This window comes from Dendropsophus ebraccatus, chromosome 5 (genome assembly GCF_027789765.1).
Source record: "Dendropsophus ebraccatus isolate aDenEbr1 chromosome 5, aDenEbr1.pat, whole genome shotgun sequence".
Classification (NCBI taxonomy): domain Eukaryota; kingdom Metazoa; phylum Chordata; class Amphibia; order Anura; family Hylidae; genus Dendropsophus; species Dendropsophus ebraccatus.
The window spans coordinates 141,436,005-141,457,705 of NC_091458.1; the positions used below are offsets into that span (position 1 = coordinate 141,436,005).

The 21,701-nt window shown below is 45.7% G+C and overlaps 1 protein-coding gene across 2 annotated transcripts in view; it reads right to left on the reverse strand.

Annotated features, from left to right (window-relative positions):
* Positions 1-21,701, reverse strand: part of KDM5B (lysine demethylase 5B) — a 55,251-nt gene that overhangs the window by 14,788 nt on the left and 18,762 nt on the right. For both annotated transcript variants that reach the window (XM_069971480.1, XM_069971479.1), the window contains exons 2-9: positions 14,707-14,784; positions 12,932-13,054; positions 12,673-12,843; positions 10,903-10,959; positions 7,386-7,505; positions 7,205-7,301; positions 6,189-6,274; positions 4,915-5,073 (exon numbers count right to left, since the gene is read on the reverse strand). In XM_069971480.1, coding sequence (XP_069827581.1) covers positions 4,915-5,073; positions 6,189-6,274; positions 7,205-7,301; positions 7,386-7,505; positions 10,903-10,959; positions 12,673-12,843; positions 12,932-13,054; positions 14,707-14,784 — 891 coding nt within the window. The remainder of the gene's footprint in view (positions 1-4,914; positions 5,074-6,188; positions 6,275-7,204; positions 7,302-7,385; positions 7,506-10,902; positions 10,960-12,672; positions 12,844-12,931; positions 13,055-14,706; positions 14,785-21,701) is intronic.

The window sequence follows — 21,701 nt, forward strand, 5'->3', positions numbered from 1 at the left end:
CTTAGTCTACTCTTACTATATGTGCCTCCGATGGGTTGCTCAGCACACTGAGGGTGGTACTTTAACCTCAATGCAGGACATGCCCACCAACCCTTCACAGATATCGATTTGGTGCTCTCCAGTGATTATGTCACAAGTTTAGTCACGCTAGAGCCGCTTGAATATTCATGAAGAGGCAGCGGGCAGGCAAATGAGTGTACAGAGGGGTAAAGTGCACTGAATTCCATAACTAGCACATTAACAAAAAGGTGATTTTTCCCAAAAAGCCTTAGCAGAGAAGCATAATAAAAGCAGAATATTGGTCAGTATTAGCGATGAGCGAATTTACAGTAGAAACGAGGAAAACTGCTCCATTTCTATCAGTATTCTGCTCATCAGGCTGTGGGCTTTGATGTCTGCTCCGCTCCACACTGCTGGGAAAAGATGGATCCAGTCCTGGTAAACTGGGAGAAGGACTGGATGAATCTTTTCCCAGCACCCAGGGAGGAGCAGCACGGAGTGGAGCAAACTTCAAAGCCCCACAGCCTGATGAGCAGAATGCAGATAGGAACAAAATGCTTCTCTTCTTTTCTACTGTAAATTCACTCATCTCGAGTCAGCATCCATGGCCCTATAGGATTATACAAACATTGTGCGGCCATTACAGCACCCTTACTCTAGTGTTGATGAGCCCCAACTAGGTGACACTGTACATATAGGAGAGGAGGCCAACTGCCATGAAGCCCCACCTAGGTGACACTGTCCATATAAGGGGGCCCAGCTGCTATGAAGCCCCACCTAGGTGACACTGTCCATATAAGGGGGCCCAGCTGCTATGAAGCCCCGCCTAGGTGACACTGTTAATATAGGGGAGGGGCCCAGCTGCTATAAAACCTCACCTAGGTGACACTGTCCATATAGGAGAGGGGGCCCAATTGCTGTGAAGCCCCGTCTAGGTGACACTGTCCACCGATGAAATGAAGCCATTTTAGAGCAGAAAGGCGGCACACAAGTGTTATACAGGTATAAATCATATGTGCAGCATCTAAGCTTGTACATGGTGTGGAGATCTGCAAGTAGATTAAGGGGAGGTGACAATATGCCTTTAATCCATATTGGATTTCTATTACAGATGGTAAAGAATATATTTCTTCTCAGATATAGGGATTTAAGTTTAATTTGTGAACTGCATCCAAGTCTACCATAAGGGAAACTATGAAATCCTTCTTAAAGGAGAAGTCCGGCCAAAATTAATTTTTGATATGTTGTTACTTTAGAAATTTGTATAACTTTTCATATGTACATTAATTATGGGAAATGCACATATACTGCTATTTCCCTTAATTTAGTAGATCAGGAAGTGTTAGAAATATCTCTGAAGAAGTGACGTCACGACCCAGGGTGTAATTCCTATGGAGTGTCCAGCAGGGGGCGCTCTCTATATAGAAGTCTATGGGACTTTATTGTTTCTATGGGTTTCTATGTAATGTAATGTAATGTAATGTAGTGTACAGTGCTTTATTGAATGAATACATCTATGGAATACTTTGGGGAGCAAGTGTCCTTGCTCCCCAAAGTATTGCATAAATGTATTCATTCAATACACAGTAAGCCCGCCGATCCGCCGCATTTCCGCCGCATTCCCGCCGATCCGCCACACGCTGATCCGCAGCATTCCCGCCGATCCGGACCATATACATTGAACTACAGCTCCCATCATCTGCTTATAGTATGAACAGGTGATGGGAGCTGTAGTTGGGTAATGGATATGACATGCCGCCGGGCGCAGGGGGGAGCCGCTCAGTACACAGGAGCGCTCCCCCCTCCTCCTCCTCCTTCCGTGATAACTTCCGCCTATACCAATGCTGAGTCCCTGCCTGGCCGCCGCTCTCCGCTCACATATACCGGCTCCCGGCATCAGCGCGGACACCAGGATGCATCGGGAGCCGGTATGTATGGGGGGAGAGCGGAGGCAGGCAGGGACTCAGCATTGGTATAGGCGGAAGTTATCACGGAAGGAGGAGGAGGAGGGGGGAGCGCTCCTGTGTACTGAGCGGCTCCCCCCTGCGCCCGGCGGCATGTCATATCCATTACCCAACTACAGCTCCCATCACCTGTTCATACTATAAGCAGATGATGGGAGCCGTAGTTCAATGTATATGGTCCGGATCGGCGGGAATGCGGCGGATCAGCGTGTGGCGGATCGGCGGGAATGCGGCGGAAATTCGGCGGAAATGCGGCGGATCGGCGGGCTTACTGTGTATTGAATGTATTGAATGAATACATTTATGCAATACTTTGGGGAGCAAGGACACTTGCTCCCCAAAGTATTCCATAGATGTATTCATTCAATAAAGCACTGTACACTACATTACATTACATTACATAGAAACCCATAGAAACAATAAAGTCCCATAGACTTCTATATAGAGAGCGCCCCCTGCTGGACACTCCATAGGAATTACACCCTGGGTCGTGACGTCACTTCTTCAGAGATATTTCTAACACTTCCTGATCTACTAAATTAAGGGAAATAGCTCTATATGTGCATTTCCCATAATTAATGTACATTAGAAATTTGTATAACTTTTCATAAGTAACAACATATCAAAAATTAATTTTGGCCGGACTTCTCCTTTAAGAGGGATATCCATCTGAGAGATTAGTACTAGAAAGACTAGAATTAAAGCACTCAAAGAAATTATGCACTTAAAGGGCACTCGCTAATACATTGCTTTAATGAAGTTATATTACATGCAAAAACTGGTTGGTGCATTCCTTTTTATTTTTTTTTTACCCACACACAGACACTGTGAAGGTAGACATGTGGTTGTGGAGACTTCACACATTTTTCAGTTTTTTCCATAGAACATTTTGTTTGTGCTTTAATGTGCAAAATGTCGGTCAGAAAGTGTATGCGTATTTGTATGTGTAATAAATACAAATGATTTATAACTGATTTATTGGTGTCATTTTGGCTTAAAGGGGTATTCTGGGCAAAAACTAAATTAAAGTATTGTATTGCCCCACAAAAGTTATACAAGTGCCCAATATACACTAATTACGGGTTCTGCACATATAGGGCTTTTTTCTCTGCACTTACTACAGCCGGATGTCCTGTAGTCCTTGCAGATCCTGTTTCGTCACGGCACGGGTGCCATCTGTCCCCCTCGCTGCCAGGCCGCAGAACTCAAAGTGAAGGTCTGCCTGTGTCTCCTGCACCCCGTTACAGCAGTGCCATAGTGGTGATGCGGCGCCCCCATAGTCCCTGCTCCCTCCGGTACCTGTACGGTGCTCTCTCTCTCTTTCTGTAACTTACAGAGGAATGAGATATGCAGCAGCTGCTGTGGTGTGCGGTCCGCACGCTAAGGGGTCCGGCCTAGGCTGATGGAGGAAGAGAAGTCACCCATCATTATCCCGGTGACATCTGATGATGATGGGTGACATCTCTTCCTCCATCAGCTCACGCCGGTCCCCTCAGCGTGCGGACCGAACACCACAGCAGCTGCTGCATATCTCATTCCTCTGTAAGTTACAGAAAGAGAGAGAGAGAGCACCGTACAGGTACCGGAGGGAGCAGGGACAACGCAGACCTTCACTTTAGGAGTCCTGCGGCCGGGCAGTGGGGGGACAGATTGCCGGCATGAGGGGTAGGAAGCACCATAGAGCGCCCAGGGAGACCCCCCTTTGATGCCAAATACATTTCCAACTTCACCCCCTGTGTACCCCTCAGACCTGCAGCGCCAAGCCAGCTTTCACTTTCCCTCCGCAACAGCTCTTCATGCCCCGTCCCACACACAGCAGCTGCTGCCTTAGGGAAGGTGAGAGTCGGCCCGGCGCTGTAGGTCTGAGGGGTACACGGTACACGGTAGCCGTGCAGGGCCTGAGGATAAGGGGGCTGTAGAGAAAGAAGTCACTGCCAGCTGGAGGTCACCCAGAATCATGTATAGTGAGTATAATGATGGTCACCCAGCTTTCCAGCATCTTGTATAGTAGTCAGTAAAATGGCGGTCACCCAGCTTTTCCAGCATCTTGTATAGTAGTCAGTATATTGGAGGTCACCCAGCTTTCCAGCATTTTATATAGTAGTCAGTATAATGGAGGTCACCCAGCTTTCCCAGCATCCTGTATAGCAGTCAGTATAATGGAGGTCACCCAGCATCTTGTATAGTAGTCAGTATAATGGAGGTCACCCAGCATCTTGTATAGTAGTCAGTATAATGGTGGTCACCCAGCTTTCCTTGCATCTTGTATAGTAGTCAGTATAATGGCGGTCACCCAGCTTTCCAATATACACAATATTGGACGTTTCGGAGGATACAGACTCCTCCTTCCTCATGCGCATGAGGAAGGAGGAGTCTGTATCCTCCGAAACATCCGCGAGGAGGACGTGCTTGGGTGTCCGGATGGGAGAGGCACATCAGCTGTGAGCATGTTATGTTTTGTATGCTGCATCTATCTATACAAGAAAATAAAAAAGAATTTTGAACTCAAGTCAACTCTGTGAGTACAAGTGCTCCATAGCATTGGAGTACAGTGGATTTCATTACCCGAAGATTTCGGCTGTTTGGTGAGAAAATCACTTCCCTTCACATTTATTGTGTATATTGGATTGCTTTACCGGACTGGTGGAGTTCGGGAGTGTGCTCATAAGTATTGCAGTGCATGACTACCTGGTTGAACCGTCACCCAGCATTCCCAGCATTTTGTATACTAGTCAATATAATGGAGGTCACCCAGTTTTCCAGCATCTTGTATAGTAGTCAGTATAATGGCGGTCACCCAGATAAGACAAGCAATTATTAGATTTTTTTTCTCTTCTATGCCGTAAACTGTATTAAGCGACTTCATCAAATAGAAGGAGTATCAGAAGTTAGGAGAAAAAAAAAGGAAATACGTTTTTCTGCTTTCAGTCTAGAACTGTTGAGGCGATACCTGCGCCAGACACTTGGGGCATCTCCAGTCTCCTTTGGGCACATCATGCAGAGGTGGAATGAGACAGAAGGTATGGTAACTGTCATCACAACCATCACACAAAAGGAGGCGGTCTTCATCACTTCCACTCCCACAGAGAAAGCAAACATATAAATCCACCTTTAAAAAAAGTAAACAGGTCCAGATTAAGCTCCTCCCCATTTTATCCAGTTAAAGGATTTTTTGGTCAAAATAGTCTGATCAGCTATCCACAAAATAGCTTATCAGTCAATTATTGGTGGGGTGCCCACACATGGAACCTGCACTGATCAGCTGTTTGGTGCCTGAACAGTGAAGTTAGGGGCCTATCGGCCCGATTTGGACGATTATCGCTTCGTGGAATAGAGAGAACGATCAGCCGATGATTGTGTCATTGGCTGATCGTTTACTTAGGTTTAAACCTAAAATCATCGGGCACCAACAGCGCATCGCTCCGTGGAACAGCGATGCACGGTCGGTGCCCGATGATTTCAAAAGCACCATACTTTACCTAGCATGTTGCATGGCTTCTCCAGGGCTCCTTCTTCCTCCCGGTCCCGTGCTCAGCAGCAGCTTCGGAGCGGCCTGTCTTAGCGGACGGACCGCTCAGCCAATCACTGGCCAGGACTGCCTCAGCCAGTGATTGGCTAAGCGGTCTGTCAGCTCAGACAGGGCACTCTGAAGCTGCTGCTACAGGCGTGACTGGGAGGAAGAAGGGCCGCAGGAGAAGCCCTGCAACATGTTTAGGTAAGTATGGGGCGTAAAACAAGGGCTGCAAGGACATCGGTAACGATGTCCCTGCAGCCCTCGCTAAGCGATCGGGCCATGGAATAGGCCCGGTAGACGAGCGCCGATCTGGCAGGTCGGCGCTCGTTTACATTATTGATCGGGCCCCCATTAGCCCCGTGGAATAGGACCCTTAGTCTCAGAAGCAGTTTGTCTCCATTCACTGTGTAGCGCTGGTGGCTTTGAACTGCAGCTCAGCTCCTGTTAATTTGAAGGTCGCCAGTGCTACACAGTGAACGGATGCAAACTGTCCTTGTAGTGCGGGTGCAAAACAGTTGATCAATGCAGGTGCTGGGTGTCAGCACCCCACCGATCACTTTCCTGTGGACATCTCTTGAGTTCAATTTGTTCAGAAAACCCCTTTTAATGGGTTCTTAGTTAATGTATCATGTTAAAGATAACTTCATAACGTAATCTGACCCAGGGTAAAAAAAAAACCCGAACAACAACAAGAACAATTTCATGCTTACTGGGCTTCGTTTTTTCCTCGGTTTGGATTTTGGCTTCTCTATCGGAGCTTCTACTGGTTCTCGTTTGACCATTACTTGACTTTCATCTACAGAATTAAAATATAAAAATATAAATAAAAAATACAGCTGTATCACTTAACAAAACCATGCAGGTTTTTAAAGCTCTTTTGGAACGATTTAGGCAATTTCAGACACTCCTTTTTGGCTACCTTATTTCAGCAGCAAGGTGACGTGTCCCCATCTACTGAATATCTACGGAATTACCTACATTGGAGGAGTTGAGGTTGAGGGTTGACCAGATATACAGGATGGAGGAGCTCTCACATTGGGAGACACAAGGCATAAGTTCCTGGCTATATGGTCCCCTGGTTTCTAGGGGCCTTTGTCTACATCAAAAGCTATGACCCTCAATACAGCGAGGGGTCACTACCTAGTAGTAGAGGTAAAGGAAACGGTCCCCTCACTCGTGATGATCTTGATTGTCTTTCTATAGATATATATTTGAAGATTCTTTCACAGATTTTTTTGGAGCTCATTGACGTATTCAAATGACAGTGAAACGTTGATGTAAAGCTAGGCTCACACTGTATTTTTGCAATCAGTTTTTTTATTCATCAGTTTTATGCAAAAAAAAAAAAAAGATAAGAAAAAAAATCTGTGTATAAGCCTCTCAATCTCCCTCACCCCTTCTGAGACATCTGAAGTAAACAAGTCCCTGGCAGGCTTTATCTGCAACATTGTAGCAACTTTGTAATGCTGGGAGGATTAATCACAGCGAGTTCATTAGCAACTTGACCTCAGATTAACTCCCCCAGCATTACAAAAAAGCTACAAAGATTTTTGTGTCTTGAGCAGAAAGCAACAGCTCAGAACTGGGGGAAGGAGACTGATAAGAACAAGTATGGAAGGAATTGTTAGTCTTACCATGGGCAGCAACATAACAAAAATTATATTTAGGTGAAACACCCCGAAAAAAAAAACCTCTGTAAAGAGTCCACCACAGAATTATTACCCACCATTTTCACATATGGAGGGTGCAGATCCCATCCTTCTACGTAAAGTTCGAGTTCTTAATTCTGGTGATTCCTCTGGTTCAACTTTAATCTTAACAGCCTAGACGAAGGAAAACAAGGTCTTAGTATACATGTGGTAATTACTAAAGCGTTTAAAGTAAACTGCAGGAAGAGAGCCACCTACCTCTGCTCGCATACGTTTAGCCCTTCGGGCGCAGTTTTCTGAAGGTTGGACAGACTGCCTCTGTGGGATATCATGAGGTTTGTACTCCTTGTCTTTAACATCATGAAGAAGAGTTGGTTTCTATAAATTATAACAATTAATTAAGGGCTACAGGTTATAGAGCAGGATGTGTAAAATTACCAAAATCACTTTTTCTTACATAAAACAAGGAAAGTGAAACGGTCAGTTAATGAATGGGTGTAAACTGCCCACAGCAACCAATCACAGCTCAGCTTTCAGCTCTGGTAGAATAAAAGAGAAGCTGTGATTGGTCGCTGTGGGCAGTTTACACCAGGTGTATATTTACACACTTTCATAAATCTCCCCCCCCATGTGTTTCATTATTTAACCTTATGGCCTGCACAACAGTATAATGATGATACCATGGGGATGATCCAGCAGCGCTGAGTAGTGAGTTCGTGTTCGCATCCGAACACAAACATAAAAAAATGATTGTGATCGGTTCATGTTAGCTGAACATTCATGAACAAATACAGAAAGAAAATACAGTAGAAGTGTACGTGTCATTCTATGCACATGCGTACAGATGATCAGGTGCAAAGCGTAAATTACACAGTTGCGTACACACACGTGTACACAATTCATTTACACTCATTTGCGTACAGATTGCATAATTTACATTTTGCACCTGATAATCTGTATGCATGTGTGTAACTCTAGGCCGAAACGTATGCAGTGGCAAACATTCGAATACGTTCGAAAATGATCGTTATAACCATTCCAATCATCTAATAAATTGTTCGAGATTGGCGAACACGAACAATAAGTGTCATGTTTGTACGCACATATGAACGTGTTCGCTCATCACTAGTGCGGAGGTGAGATCCCCTGACACTTAAAGGACGCTGCAGCAATCCTTGCTGTCTGTATGGGGACCAGAGGGCTTTCACTGGCCAACTAGAGCGGCATAGCTCAACATGGAGAAAGTGGAGGGGTATTAAAACAATCCCTTGGTTGAACTAAAGGGGTAATGTTAACTCCCCTTAAGGACGGAGCCTAAAATGACCGTAAAAATGTTCAATTTAGCGGTTTCATTTTTTCCTCCTCACCTTCTAGGCGCCATAACTCTTATTTCTCCATCTACTGGGCCATGTGAGGGCTTGTTCTTTTCAGGAACAGTTGTAGTTTGTAATGCCACCTTTAATTTTGCCTGAAAATGAATGATGAAATCCCCAAAACATTTATGGGGTGAAATTGGGGGGGGGGGGGGGGGGGGGGGGGGAATCAATTCTGCTAATTTTGGGGGGTTTCCCTGTAATGTTTTACTATTTTATCACCAGTAAGACATCTTTCTTTGCAAATAGGTATATTTAAAATGGTCACATTGTGACTGTTCTAGCACTAAGCTTTTCACCTACAGGGCTGTATGGGGCATCATTTTTTGCGCCATGATCTCTAGTTTATTTTAGTACCATATTTGTGTAGATCTCTATTGATTGAACTCTTTTTATAATTTTTTTTTAGTATAAATGTAATTTTTAAAAATCAGCAATCTTGGCGGTTTTTAATATTTTTTGTTTACGCCATTCACCATGCAGGAACAGCATTGTTTTATTTTAATAGATTGGACAATTACACACGCTACAATGTATTATATGTTTATTTTTATTATATTTATGTGCTTTATTTATAAAATGAGAAAGGGGGTTAATTTTATAAACTTTTATTGGGAGAGGAGTTATGGCATGTTTTTAAAAACTTTATTTTATTTTTATTTATTTTTTTACACATTTTAAGTTCCCCTAGGGGACTATAACTTAAAAACATTAGATTACTAACACTGATCATTGCTATGCCATAGGCATAGCATTGATCAGTGTTATCTGCGATCAATGCACTGAGCCTGCCTGTGGCAGACTCAATGCAGGGATCGCCGATCTGACTGCCAGGGAAGAGGTAAAAGACTTCCGTCAGCCAGACTGATTGGGACCACTGCATTACACTGTAGGGGTCACTATCGGACAGTGACAGGAGCACAGCTCCTGTCACTGACATTTAAATGCCACAGTTGCAGCATTGAAAGGGTTAATGGCGGGCGTCCGCGGGATCGCGGCGGCCCATCATTAACAGTGAGGACCCAGCTGCTCATAGGAGCCGGTCCTCACTCTCTTTGAAGCGAGCTCAGCTCTTGAGCTCGCTTAAAAGCGGCCCTGGACAAAATGATGTAAATGTATGCCATGTGTCACTTGGGCCATGACTTTCATGGAATATATTTACATCAATTGTTAAGGGTTTTTTTTTTCTTTCAAATCAACTGGTTCCACAAAGTTAGAGATTTGTAATTTTCTTCTATTTAAAAAAGTCTTCCCATACTTATCAGCTGCTATAAGTCTTATGTGTGTTTTCTTCCCAGTCTGACACAGTGCTCTGTGCTGCCACCTCTGTCCATGTCAGGAACTGTCCAGGGGTTGTTTTTTTTATGGGGATCTGCTACTACTTTGAACAGTTCCTAACATGGACAGAGGTGGCAGCAGAGAGCACTGGGTCAAACTGGAGAAAATACACCACTTACTGCAGGACATACAGCAGCTGATAAATAAAATTAACAAATCTATATAACTTTCTAAAACCAGTTGAAAACCGTTGGAAAACCAATTTAAACAAATAAACTGAAAGTTCTATAAGTCCTTGGCAGCGAGTGACAAACATGTATGGCACAGCCACCTGGAACTTAGCACCCAAGCCCAACATGGTATGTCATGTTCAAGATACATGCTACAAGCTCTGCAGCTACGGCCACTTTAAGATTGACACGCACTGCCAATGACTGATGTCAGCAATCAATCGTGGCATTTCAAAGGATCAGAAACAACTGCAGTGTCTGTGCAATATTAGTGCGGAGTGCAGATTGGGAACTAAGGAAATAACCCCATTCGGTTCTAGCAAAGATAACAGGTCAGTTTTAGGCTGTGTTCACACTATGGGGGAGGTTTATCAAACATGGTGTGACGTGAAACTGGCTCAGTCGCCCCTAGCAACCAGATTCCACTTTTAATTGCTCACAGACTCTTTGGAAAATGAAAGGTGGAATCTGATTGGTTGCTAGGGGCAACTGAGCCAGTTTCACATCACACAATGTTTGATAAATCTCCCCCTATGTTTCTATGTTTTTGCAATCAGCTTTTTTCATCCGTTTTTGCAAAAAACATTTGTGTACCTTCATTTTTCAACTGTCTTACATTATAAAAAAAAAAAAGGATGCATCTAACATACACAAAAACGTGGTGGACCACATTTTTAGTGTGCAGTAAAAAAAAAAGAGATGTGTTTTTTGTTTTTTTTTTAATTTTATAATGTAAGTCAATGGAAAAACGGATATAAAAATGGATGCACACAAATACAGCCGTTTTTTTTTTTGCAATTGCAAATATGTAGTGTCCCATGAAAACCAAGCCCTCCCCCTATAAACACCAGCACTGGCCCAAGATCATCAAATAAACATATTCACATTTCATACCGTGTCGGAGTGGAAATCGTCATTGAATCCAAGCAGTTTGGAGCAGGACTCTGAAGCCTGACGAGTAAAAAGGACAGAAACTTATTTTAAACTGTTGCTGTTATAACGTTCAAAATCTAAATTAGCAGCGGATGTATATATATATATATATATATATATATATATATATATATATATATATATATATATATATATAATTTTTTATTTTTTTTTTGTTATCATGGGGGAAAAAAGGCTCGGTCATTTGCGCTCACAAATAAGGCAGTCATGCGATTGATGGAAACATTGCACCGTGACTTCCTGCAATTAATCTCTTTTTTTTTCAACCTGCAGAATTCTAAAAAGCTTCAGGAGACTGGACCTGGATACAGTAAGTACAGCTGTTATATAGCTGCCTTCAGGACACTGGACTTGGATACTGTAAGGGTACTATTACTTGGAACGATAATCGGCCGAATCGGCCCGATTCGGCCGATCATCGCTCCATGTAATAAATACAACGATCAGCCAATGACAACGATCATCGGCATGATCGTTGATATAGGTTTAGACCTATTTTTGACGGGCGCCGACCGCGCACCGCTACGTGTAATAGCGGTGCGCGGGCGGCGACTAACGATATACATTACCCATCCACGTTCCAGGGCTGCTGCTGCGGTCTTCTCCCCGGGTCCCGCGCGCTGTAACGTCAGAGTGGCCTGTCAGCTGACAGGCCGCCCGGCCAATCGCCGGCCGAGGCGGTCCCGGCCTGTGATTGGCTGAGTGGGACCCGCGGAGAAGAAGACCACAGCAGCAGCCCTGGAACATGGATGGGTAATGTATATAGTTATGCAAGGGCTGCAAGGACATCGATAACGATGTTCTTGCAGCCCTTGTTTATCGATTATCGGGTCGTGTAATAGGCCCAGTAAACAAGCAGCAAACTAGCAGATCGCTGCTCGTTTACAGGTATTATCGGGCCCTGCTCGGCCCATGTAATACCACCCTAAGTATAGCTGTGTTCTATAGCTCCCTTCAGGAGACTGGACCTGGATACAGTAAGTAAAGCTGTTATATAGCATGTCTTCAGGAGACTGGACCTGGATACAGTAAGTATAGCTGTTTCATTATTGAAAGTAAATGACAGACTTGCTTTATTTCACATTGTCTGTTAGGGTGTCTTCACATGTACCAGATCGCAGTGAATGTCACGCTGTGAGTACTGTCATTTTCTATGGATTTACATACTCGCAGCAGATTTTTCATTCTGTGTCTCCCACTCTCCGACATCCAGCTTAGCCAATCAGTGGCTGCGGCGGGACAGCGCACCGACTGGCTGAGCGGGACGTCAGGGAGCCGGGAGCCACAGAAGCAGGCTAGAGTGCAGACGGATAATGTATTAACCAAAAAGCAGTTTATTGAGGGGGATGGGGCTTTACATACTCACAGCAGAAATGAAAAATACGTGGCTAGCATGTAAATCCATAGAAAATGACAGTACTGGGAATCGCAGCAGATTTCGCTGCAAAACTAGCAGAGTGAAATCCGCTGCAACTCGGTTGTGTGAGCCCACCCTTAATTAATATTTTGAAAGTTATAACGACTGGGACACTTTAAGACATTTGGAAATAGAAAGGAAACCAAAAGATTGTTGGCTAAACGTTAGCAAGCAAATATTAAATACTAACTAATTAGAACTGGCACCATTACAGAGAACACTGCTGACCATGTGACACAATGTAAGCAGAATCACAGAATCATATAGGTCATAAAAATAATATTAACTCTTACCAGTAAACTTGCTCCAGTCTGAAACAAGTTGTAGGGGTAGAGTATACGTTCATAATGGCCCCGGATATGAGACCCAATAGCTTTTCCTGTTGAAAATCCCATTTTTACAGCAATCTTGGTCCATTTCCTCTCCTTGCAGACCAAATCAAATCCACCTTCATCAGCCACCAACTGCAGGAAAAGAAAAAGAAAAAACCTTGCAGCACCTCAGAGATGTGAACAAACACTCTCACACTTCAGATGCTATTGTTTTCCCCACCTTGTTTAGCTGAAACAAGTCCAGTATTTTTCGTTCAACATGAGGTATTTTCAGAGTACATCCCTGCAGTTCCCAGAACTTGGCAATCTGATCCAAAAAATTCAACTTCACCCTGGTCTGAGCCTGAATAGAAAAAACACACAACTTTTACTTTAAACTTAAAAAGATACCAGTCACTATGACACCAGCCACATTCTCTCCACAGTTCAAGGCGCATGCCAGGGTATCGGCTGTCAGAGTGGGGAGCACTCTGAACACATGGCAGCGCATAGTGACTGCAATGCAGAAATGTCCATGTACAAAACCAACTGATCATATTTACAGCACAGAAATGCAACTAAGAAAACTTGTAAAAATATCAAACACTGCTGTACTTATGGCAATCTCAAAGTCACAGACACAGAACATTGTAGCATGTAAACCTGCAATTAAATGCGTTCCCATAGGCCAATACTGTATGTTATAGTTATATAGAAGTGGCTCAAACGCTCTTTACAGAAATCCCCAGCCGGTCAGTATCTGTGTAGGTACGTCAACTCTGCCCTATTAAAGGGGTTATCCAGGATTAAAAAAAAACATGGCCACTCGTTTTCAGTTTGGGTGCAGGTGTTGCAACTCAGTTCAAGTGAATGGAGCTTGATAACAAACCACACCTTACACTGGAGACAAGAGTAGTGCTGTCTCTGGAAGAAATCAGCCATGTTTTTCCAACGCTGGATAACCCCTTTAACGTAAAGCGACTCTGTACCCACAATCTGTGTCCCCCAAGCCGCTTGTACCGGCGGATAGCTGCTTTTAATCCAAAACCTGTCCTGAGGCCCTTTCAGCAGGTGATGCCGTTATTGTCCTAAAAAAACTTTTAAACATGCGTCCCTGTATCAATGTGGCGTGGCCTAGAGTGCACGCCCTAGACTTGCACCGCCTAATCATCACTTATCTAAACACTGCACATGTGCTGGATTGTTAAGAATCTTGTGCAGTGTCCAGACAAGCGATGAATAGGAGAAATCCTGCCATGGGGCATTCCTAATGGTGAAGAGGGCATGGAGCAGGCACAGAGGGGCGTCACCGGCCTAGGGCACAGACACTTTAAGCCACGCCAATTTGACACAGGGCTGCAAGTTTAAAGTTGTTTTTTAGGACAATAACTGCATAAACTATCCGAAGGTATAAGCGGTTTGGGAAGGCAGATTGTGGGTATAGAGTCACTTGAGAAGCTTGAGATAAGTTTGCTGCGCAGGCATAAGCTCACACATAAGCAATGGAAGGCCTATCCTACCCATATACCATGACTTGTTAAAGGGAACCTGTCACCCCCCCGTGCCAGGGTGACAGGCTCCCAACCCCCGTTAGAGCATCCTATACTCACCTAATCCCGCCGGGTCCCGCTTCTGGAGATGGTCGGGTCACGGAGATCTCAGCCGCTGCAGCCCGGCGCGCGCGCTCCTCAGATGAGTCCAACGCTCATAGAGAATGACGGAGCGCTGGACTCTCCTGTCATTCTCTATGAGTGTCGGACTCATCTGAGGAGCGTGCGCGCCAGGCTTCGGGCGCCGATATCTCCGTGACCCGACCATCTCCAGAAGCGGGACCCGGCGGGATCACTTGAGTATAGGGGGCTCTAACGGGGGGTCGGGAGCCTGTCATCCCGTCACCGGGGGTGACAGGTCCTCTTTAAGTGCAGAATTCCCAGTCTTACAGGGCGAATAGTTATGGAGAAGAGCGATTCTGACATTATGAGGTTATAATAATGGTAAATAAAACAACTACATTACCTCAAGCTCATTGAGTCTTTGGATACGTGGGGTAAAGTGAAGTTTATCCACATCACAAGCAAATGGAGGCTGCCAGTCCTGCAGAAAACAATTGACAGAAAACATTAAATGGGATATTTCCTGCATCTGGGCATAAAAAGCTTCCTGTCTTACAATCAATGTGACTGATGGGTTCTCATAGCGTCCGAGTCAATACAATCTGTATGAGACGATCCGTGTCAGTCTCCCATGCATAGAGAAAGCAACTTCGGATTCACACAGGAGACACCGTGGGAATCGGTCAGCCACATCGCCTATCACACTTGTGAGAAGCGGAACCAGAACATTACTGTATTACACAAATGAAGCCGGCTGGTAAATTAAGGAGCAGTGTCATGTTACTGCCCACAAGGGATAAACATTTTATCCTGAACTTTCCCTTTAAAAGCATTTTAGTACACAACATAAGCATGATAACAGATCATTTACAACAGAAGCATAAATGAGGCTGTATGAACACACAATGGCACAGCAGAGGTGGCCATGCCATCCACAGATATGAATATCACACATTGCATGTCATATCTGTAATGTACCTATGTATCTATTGTGGTCTTACAGCAAAGCCTTACAACAGGAGACATGCAACATAACAAGGCATAGCCGAACACACCAACAGCAGATGCTCAGACTCCTGGATATTGCACATTATACCAGTTAAAGGGGTACTCCACTCAAACACAACTCTTCAAAAGTTGCTGCCCATGGTGAGACTAACAATTCCTTCCATACGTGTTAATTTTTTAGTCTCTTTAGAGCTGCAGCTTTCTGCTGAAAACAGAAAAATCTGTGTGTGAGCTTTTATCTCGCCCCCCCCCCCCCTCCCTACCGAGACGGCTGATGGAAACAAGTCCCTGACTAGCTTTATCTGCAACTTTGTATCTTCTTTGTAATGCCGGTAGGAATATTCTGAGGACAAGTTGCTAATGAACAGTGATTATCCCTCCCAGCATTACAAAGAAGCTACAATGTTGAAGATATAGCCAGTCAGGGACTTGTTTCCATCAGCAGTCTCAGTAGGGGGGGGGGGGGGGGCCGAGATAAAAGCTCACACACAGATTTTTCGGTTTTCAGCAGAAATCGGCAGCTCCGAATTGGGGGAAGGAGACAGAATAAAGAACAAGTATGGAATGAATTGTCAGCCTTACCATGTGCAGTAATATATCAAAAGTTATGTTTGAGTGGAATAATAATAATAATATATTTTTTTCTTTTAGATGTTCTTGAATCATTAATTGAAGGTATATGAATCATCGTGTATACCTGGAATTTCATATACCCCAAAGGCAATATATGACTATTGGACACTGTGATTATCACTGCAATAACACAACCTAAGGCTGTATTCATATATAAAAAGAGAAAGAAAAAAAAGGTTAAAACTTATCCACGTTAGCAGTTTATCACAATGGAAAGCAGACAGATGTTTGCCTTGTTCGACTTGTTTCAGAGTACTTCTCCTGGGAAGTGACACTGTCCGTCTAAAAAGTGATCATTTCTTATTGTAAATCTTTTAATAAACACTGAACAAGAAAAGCGTTTTCCAACAATTTCTCTGCATCACACAGGATAGGTGATAAATATTTTACTGTTAGGGATCAGATTTATATAAACCCCACCAACCACAAGAAGGGGGGTCTCTTTGTTCCAGGCTAAATTAGAGGGGTTATCCAGCGCTACAAAAACATGGCCACGTTTCCCCCTCTCTTATCTCCAGTTCAGGTGTGGTTTGCAATTAAAGGGGTTATCCAGCACTACAAAACCATGGCCACTTTTCCCCCTACTGTTGTCTCCAGTTCAGGTGTGGTTTGCAATTAAGCGTAATTTACTTCAATGGAACTGAGTTACCCAAACCACCCAAACTGGAGACAACAGTTGGGGGAAAGTGGCCATGTTTTTGTGGCGCTGGATAACCCCTTTAAGCATTGGTTGAGTAGGTGTACTACCACTCTATGGGACTGAGGGAGAGAGACAAAGTTATGTAACAGCCATGTGTTCACCATGGCCGTTTCTAGAGGCGGGCGGGCCGAGCGACCGCACGGGGCGCCGACAGCTAGGGGGCACTGGTGGCTCCACTGAGCTGCGCGCACCCCCGGCCGCTCACCCCATCACCTAGCTCTGTGACCCCCTGCCTCTGTGCCCCATCACAGGGCAAGACTGGTGCCCGAACGTTGTTCTGCCCCGCCGCCCGGACGTAGCTCCACCCCCCGTCCGAATGTAGCTCCGCCCCTGCCCGAAAGTAGCTTCGCCCCCATGGACCGGCCGGACCCTGCCGAGCACTCTGCAGGCCGCTGCAGACATTTTCTCCCTGAGCAGGCGCAATGACGTCATATCACTGCGCCTGCTGAAGAGAGAAGATTTGTGCAGGGGTGACGGCGGCCTGCTCCTTGCAGGCTGGAGAAGAGGAGAGAGGGACCTGCTGTATGCTGGAACAAGGTGAGTATAATGTTTTTGTTTTTTTTTGTGTGTGGACAAAGCATGGGGGGTTATTACTATGGGTGGTGGAGCACAGGGGGCTTACTACTATGGGTGGGGGAGGACAGGGGGGCTTATTACTATGGTTGGGGGAGCACAGGGGGGCTTATTACTATGGGTGGGGGAGCACAGGGGGGGCTTACTACTATGGGTGGGGGAGCACAGGGGAGGTTACTACTATGGGGGGGAGCACAGGGGGGCTTATTACTATGGGTGGGGGAGCACAGGGGGGCTTATTACTATGGGTGGGGGAGCACAGGGGGGCTTATTACTATGGGTGGGGGAGCACAGGGGGGGTTTATTACTATGGGTGGGGGAGCACAGGGGGGCTTATTACTATGGGTGGGGGAGCACAGGGGGGCTTACTACTATGGGTGGGGGGGCACAGGGGGGCTTACTACTATGGGTGGGGGGGCACAGGGGGGCTTACTACTATGGGTGGGGAGCACAGGGTGGCTTACTACTATGGGTGGGGAGCACAGGGTGGCTTACTACTATGGGTGGGGGAGCACAGGGGGGCTTACTACTATGGGTGGGGGAGCACAGGGGGGCTTATTACTATGGGTGGGGGAGCACAGGGGGGCTTATTACTATGGGTGGGGGAGCACAGGGGGGCTTACTACTATGGGTGGGGGAGCACAGGGGGGCTTACTACTATGGGTGGGGGAGCACAGGGGGGCTTACTACTATGGGTGGGGGAGCACAGGGGGGCTTACTACTATGGGTGGGGGAGCACAGGGGGGCTTACTACTATGGGTGGGGGAGCACAGGGGGGGCTTACTACTATGGGTGGGGGAGCACAGGGGGGCTTACTACTATGGGTGGGGGAGCACAGGGGGGCTTACTACTATGGGGGGGGGGGGGGGGGGGGGGGGCATTTTTAGCAGGATTCGCCCTGTAGTCAAAATTACCTAGAAACGGCCCTGGTGTTCACACAGACACTCAGGACCCCTGTTCTTGTGATCAGCAGGAATCTCAGTGGTCACACACTTATTCCTTATCCAGTAATGTCATTATAGGAAAAGTGTCCACAATAGGCAAACACTGCCAAAATTATTTTATTTTTTTTTTTCAAATGAACTGATGTCAGAAAGTTATACAGATTTGTAATTTGCTTCTATTTAAAAATCTCCAGTCTTCCAATACCTATCAGCTACTATTTGTCCTGCAGGACTTGCTGTGATCTCTGTCCATGTCAGGAACTGTCCAGAGTAGTAGCAAATCTCCCTAGAAAACCTCCTCCTGCTCTGGACAGTTCCTGACTTGGACAGAGGTGGCAGCAGAGAGCACAGAGCCAGACTAGAAGTAATACAGCACTTCCTGCAGCTAATACAGCAGCTAATAAGTATGGAAAGACTGAAGGTTTTTAAATAGAAGTAAATTACAAATCTTTATACCTTTCTGACACCAGTTGATCTAAAAGAAAAAAAAATGTAGCTGGACAACCCCTTTAAAGAGGAAGTACCACCAGGTACATCCGCTTAAATCTGAACCCACTGATCGAACGGTGCCGGCACGGGGAAGCCGGTGCCGCGGTCCGTTTTTCGAACCGCGGCCCGGTTCCCGTGCACGGCGCCGTTCTATGCATCGGAACCGGCCGGTGCTCAAGCACTGGAGGTAGGCCGGGCCGCTCCCAGTGGGAGGGAATTCCCTCACCTGTATGACGCGGCTCCGTTCACTCCAACGCAGCCACGTCATACAGGGGAGGGAATTCCCTCCCACTGGGGGTGGCCCGGCCTACCTCCAGTGCTTGAGCACCGGCCGGTTCCGGTGCATAGAACGGCGCCGTGCAAGGGAACTGGGCCGTGGTCTGAAAAATGGACCACGGCACTGGCTTCCCCGTGCTGGCGCCGTTTGATCAGTGGGTTCAGATTAAAGAGGATGTACCTGGTGGTACATCCTCTTTAAAGAAAGTTTGTTATAACCCGACAAAGTGTTCCCAAAATTGGTAAAACTCCTCTCCAGATCCCCCTCATGCTGCCTGTATGTGGAGCGGCTGTAAATTACGTAACCATATGCTTCACATTACTGTAAACTGCATAAAAAAAGAAAGAAGCTAAGTGCAAAAATTCACCAGGAGCCAGCTGATTATCAAAGCGACAACCCCCCCACCCCCTTAACACTAAGACCAGCAAAGGCACCAGTCATGCCACTTTAACGTGTAGCGGTCATGACATTAAAAATTCCAGCAAATATACAGTTAATGTTTGCCTTATGTACTGTATGTTGGCAGCTTTTTTTTTTTTTTTTTTTAATTCTGCAGCTCCAGTGGGCAACTAGTTAAAGCGACTCTGCACCCCCAATCTGTCCCTCCCAAACCACTTGTACCCTCAGATAGCTGCTTTTAATCAAAGATCTGTCCTGTGGTCCGTTCAGCAGGTGATGCAGTTATTGTCCTAAAAGACATTTAAACTAGCAGCCCAGTGCCAAACGGGTGTGGCTTGGAGTATCTGTGCCCTAACTTTGCACCACCCCTCCGTACCCTCCTCCCCACCCTCTTCATCATTAGGAATGCCCCTAGAACATTTTCTCCTGTCTAAACACTGCACAGGTGCCTTAATGATTCAGCCCATGTGCCGTGCTGACACAGGTGATGAACATTAGAAAATCTGCCTGGAGTATTCCTAATGATGAGGAGGGCGGGGAGGAGGGACAGAGGTTGTGCCAGCCTAATGCACACGCAATCTTGGCCACAGCCGTAGGACACAGGGCTGCAAGTTTAAAAGATGTTTTTTAGGACAATTCCTGCATCACCTGCCGAACAGACCCCAGGACAGATCTTGGATTAAAAGCAGCTATCTGAAGGTACAAGCGGTTTGGGGGGGGGGGGGGGGGGGGGTCAGATTGTACAGAGTCACTTTAATTCAGCTGCAGCAGTGTACAGGGGCGTGTAAAGCCACTGACCAATCAGCATTCATCGCCTGTGCAGAGCAGAGGGACAGCTGACACTTCTGGCATTTAGTCCTTTTCTTGCTGTTACTAAAGACATCATGTCCTTAGTGACGGAGACACAACTGCAGTTTTCCATTAAGTGAAACACCCAGTGGCATAAATGCCACAGCAGCCAGGGGCCTCCGGGTCCGCCACCTGTCTGACATCGTATAGCACGTAGACACCTGTGGGGGTCTAAATTCCCTGTCTACTCCTAGATAACTTCTAAAAGGGGTTAAAAAGAAGGTGGCGGGGGGGGGGTAGGGAAGATTCCACTGTACTCCCACCATGGGGTACACTGCAAGTGTACGTAGTCCTCAAAAATGCATATTTAGCACTGATTTTGCTAGAGCCAAAGTGATGCTCCCCCCCCCCCCTTTCAGCCCAGACAGCAGCTGATCACTACCTATCTTGCTAAAAAAAAAAAAAAATGAAATAAAAAAAACATAAGCTTAAACATCATAATACTGAATGTTAAGCTTTATTACCTTTATTCAGACACACTCTGTAAAATCCAAGCCCAATACAGTGCATAAACACCCTTTTCTGTCAATACCTGGACTGCGTTACACAAAAAATAATGGATTAAAAATTGAAAATGTAAATATATATTATATATAAAAATTTTAAATGATCACCTAACGTATTGACCAATATTTATCTCTAACAAAATACAATGTACAAAGTACACAGAAAAAAAATTCTAAGAATCACTTGGACAGTTAAAGTGTCACTGTCACTTCACAAAACTTTTGACATGTCAGAGACATGAACAGCAAGAGAGTCTAACAGCATCCTGTTGGACTCTCTTGTTTTTCCTGTTTATACACCCACCTACTGAGATAGTGGGCTCCAGCGTGCATCCACATATTGTGCCATCGGAAGGGACCGTCTAGTGCTGCTGGATCTCCACCGATTGCTAAATGTCAGAGACATGTCAAAAAATTTGATTGGTGCAGGTCTAAGTGTTCAAACCCGTACCGATCGGGGGTTTGAGCTGGGAGAAGACTTGCTGCAGTCCCCTGATCAGTCGTACTTATAACGGAGCCCGACTGATCACATGACAGAGCCGGAAGAGGATGCACTGCTGTGAGTCTTCTCCCAGCTCTATCTCCCGATCGGTACAGGTTTGAACACTCAGACCCTGACTGATCAAACATTTTGCATGTCAAAAGTCTTGTGAAGTGACAGTGACACTTTAAAGCCATGTTATTCCCACAAAGTGAGACAGGTCAGATGTAAAAGGGGCCCTAAGGCCAAAACGATTGTGCCGATATGGTTCCCTCCAGCACCCTATAGGGCAACTGTGCAGGTCGTGGCACCTACCAGCCGCGACTGCAGCAATAGCTTTGGTAAGCAGAAAAAAAAAAGGTTTTATTTCGTTGCGTGAGGCGGCAATTAGTCATCTGGGTGGGGGTCACCGCTTTCTGCCTGTTGGCGCGCAGTGCGGGGATAATTTTGTGGCCTCTGCCAGTCAATCATCCCTGCAGTGCGCAATGACAGGCAGAGAGTGGTGACTAGTCACAGGCAACCCCCAGCTCAGATGACTA